We start from the raw sequence: 940 nt of genomic DNA, 5'->3' as shown, positions 1-940 counted from the left end.
CTGATCCGGGTCCAAGTCTCTGCGCCCGCGTCTTGTCCCGCCCCGCCCCTTCACTGCTGTCCGCTCGAGTCCTCCGGCTGGAGATCAGGAGCTGTTCTTGCTGCAATCCCACAGTCAGCCACAGGGAGGTGACAGCAATCGAAAAAGCCGGGCGGCGACCCCAACCCACGGGGGCGCCGGAAGCGGAAGAGGCGGGAGCTAGGAGCACGTTACGTCAGTAGGTGCGGGCCCAAGGGCTGGATCGCTGTGTTGGGAGCGTGGCGTCCTGCGGCGCGTGTGGGGTGTTGCGAGGCTCCGTCCCGCCGGGTAGAATTCGGACCTCATGGCGGAGATAATTCAGGAACGTCTAGAAGATCGACTCCCCGAATTAGAGCAGCTAGAGCGCATTGGACTGTTCAGTCGCGCGGAGATTAAGTGAGAGAGTGATGGGGAAGAGGAAGAGCCGGGGCGGGTTGGAGGGTGTTGAGGAGCGTGGGGCAGCGGGCTGGGGTGGGGACACTGGAATTGTGTTTTATTTTTTCTGACATTGCGGAAGCCCATTACCGGGTTTTGATGATACCCAGAATTAATTTCTCATGCATTATAAGGTGATCCGTTCGTCTGTTCACCGCCAAACATACCGACCACTCTTAATGGAACCAGGTCTTGCGGCTATAAAAGAAGATAAAACTGGGTTACCTGCCCATCAGGAGCTAACGGGGCACTATGTTTGGTGTGGGAAACACGTTTTAAACATTCTGATTATTGTACATTGGTTGCTGTAGAGTATTATCTTGTAAAGATGGGAGCAGAGTGCCTCCGGAGCCCGAAGGAGTGGATAAATCTTCCTAAGTAGGTTTGAACTTGGGAACCATTTAATTCAGTGTCATATGCTGCCCCAGAGCCTAGCCACAACGCCTGGCAGAGAGTAGGGATTCAGTGATTTTTTTTTTTTTTTTTT

General features: G+C 53.8%; 1 protein-coding gene across 1 annotated transcript in view; it reads left to right on the top strand.

Moving 5' to 3' along the window:
- The first annotated feature begins 254 nt into the window (after positions 1-254).
- Positions 255-940, top strand: part of UTP6 (UTP6, small subunit processome component) — a 43341-nt gene continuing 42655 nt past the window's right edge. Inside the window, exon 1 of the mRNA XM_023517474.1 lies at positions 255-414. Within this exon, the coding sequence (XP_023373242.1) occupies positions 323-414 (92 nt within the window). The 5' untranslated portion in view covers positions 255-322. The remainder of the gene's footprint in view (positions 415-940) is intronic.

This window comes from Otolemur garnettii, unplaced genomic scaffold, assembly GCF_000181295.1.
Source record: "Otolemur garnettii isolate 467f Iridium unplaced genomic scaffold, OtoGar3 scaffold00112, whole genome shotgun sequence".
Classification (NCBI taxonomy): Eukaryota; Metazoa; Chordata; class Mammalia; order Primates; family Galagidae; genus Otolemur; species Otolemur garnettii.
Note: the sequence above shows the minus strand (reverse complement) of the source record. Positions and strands in the feature narration are given on the sequence as shown.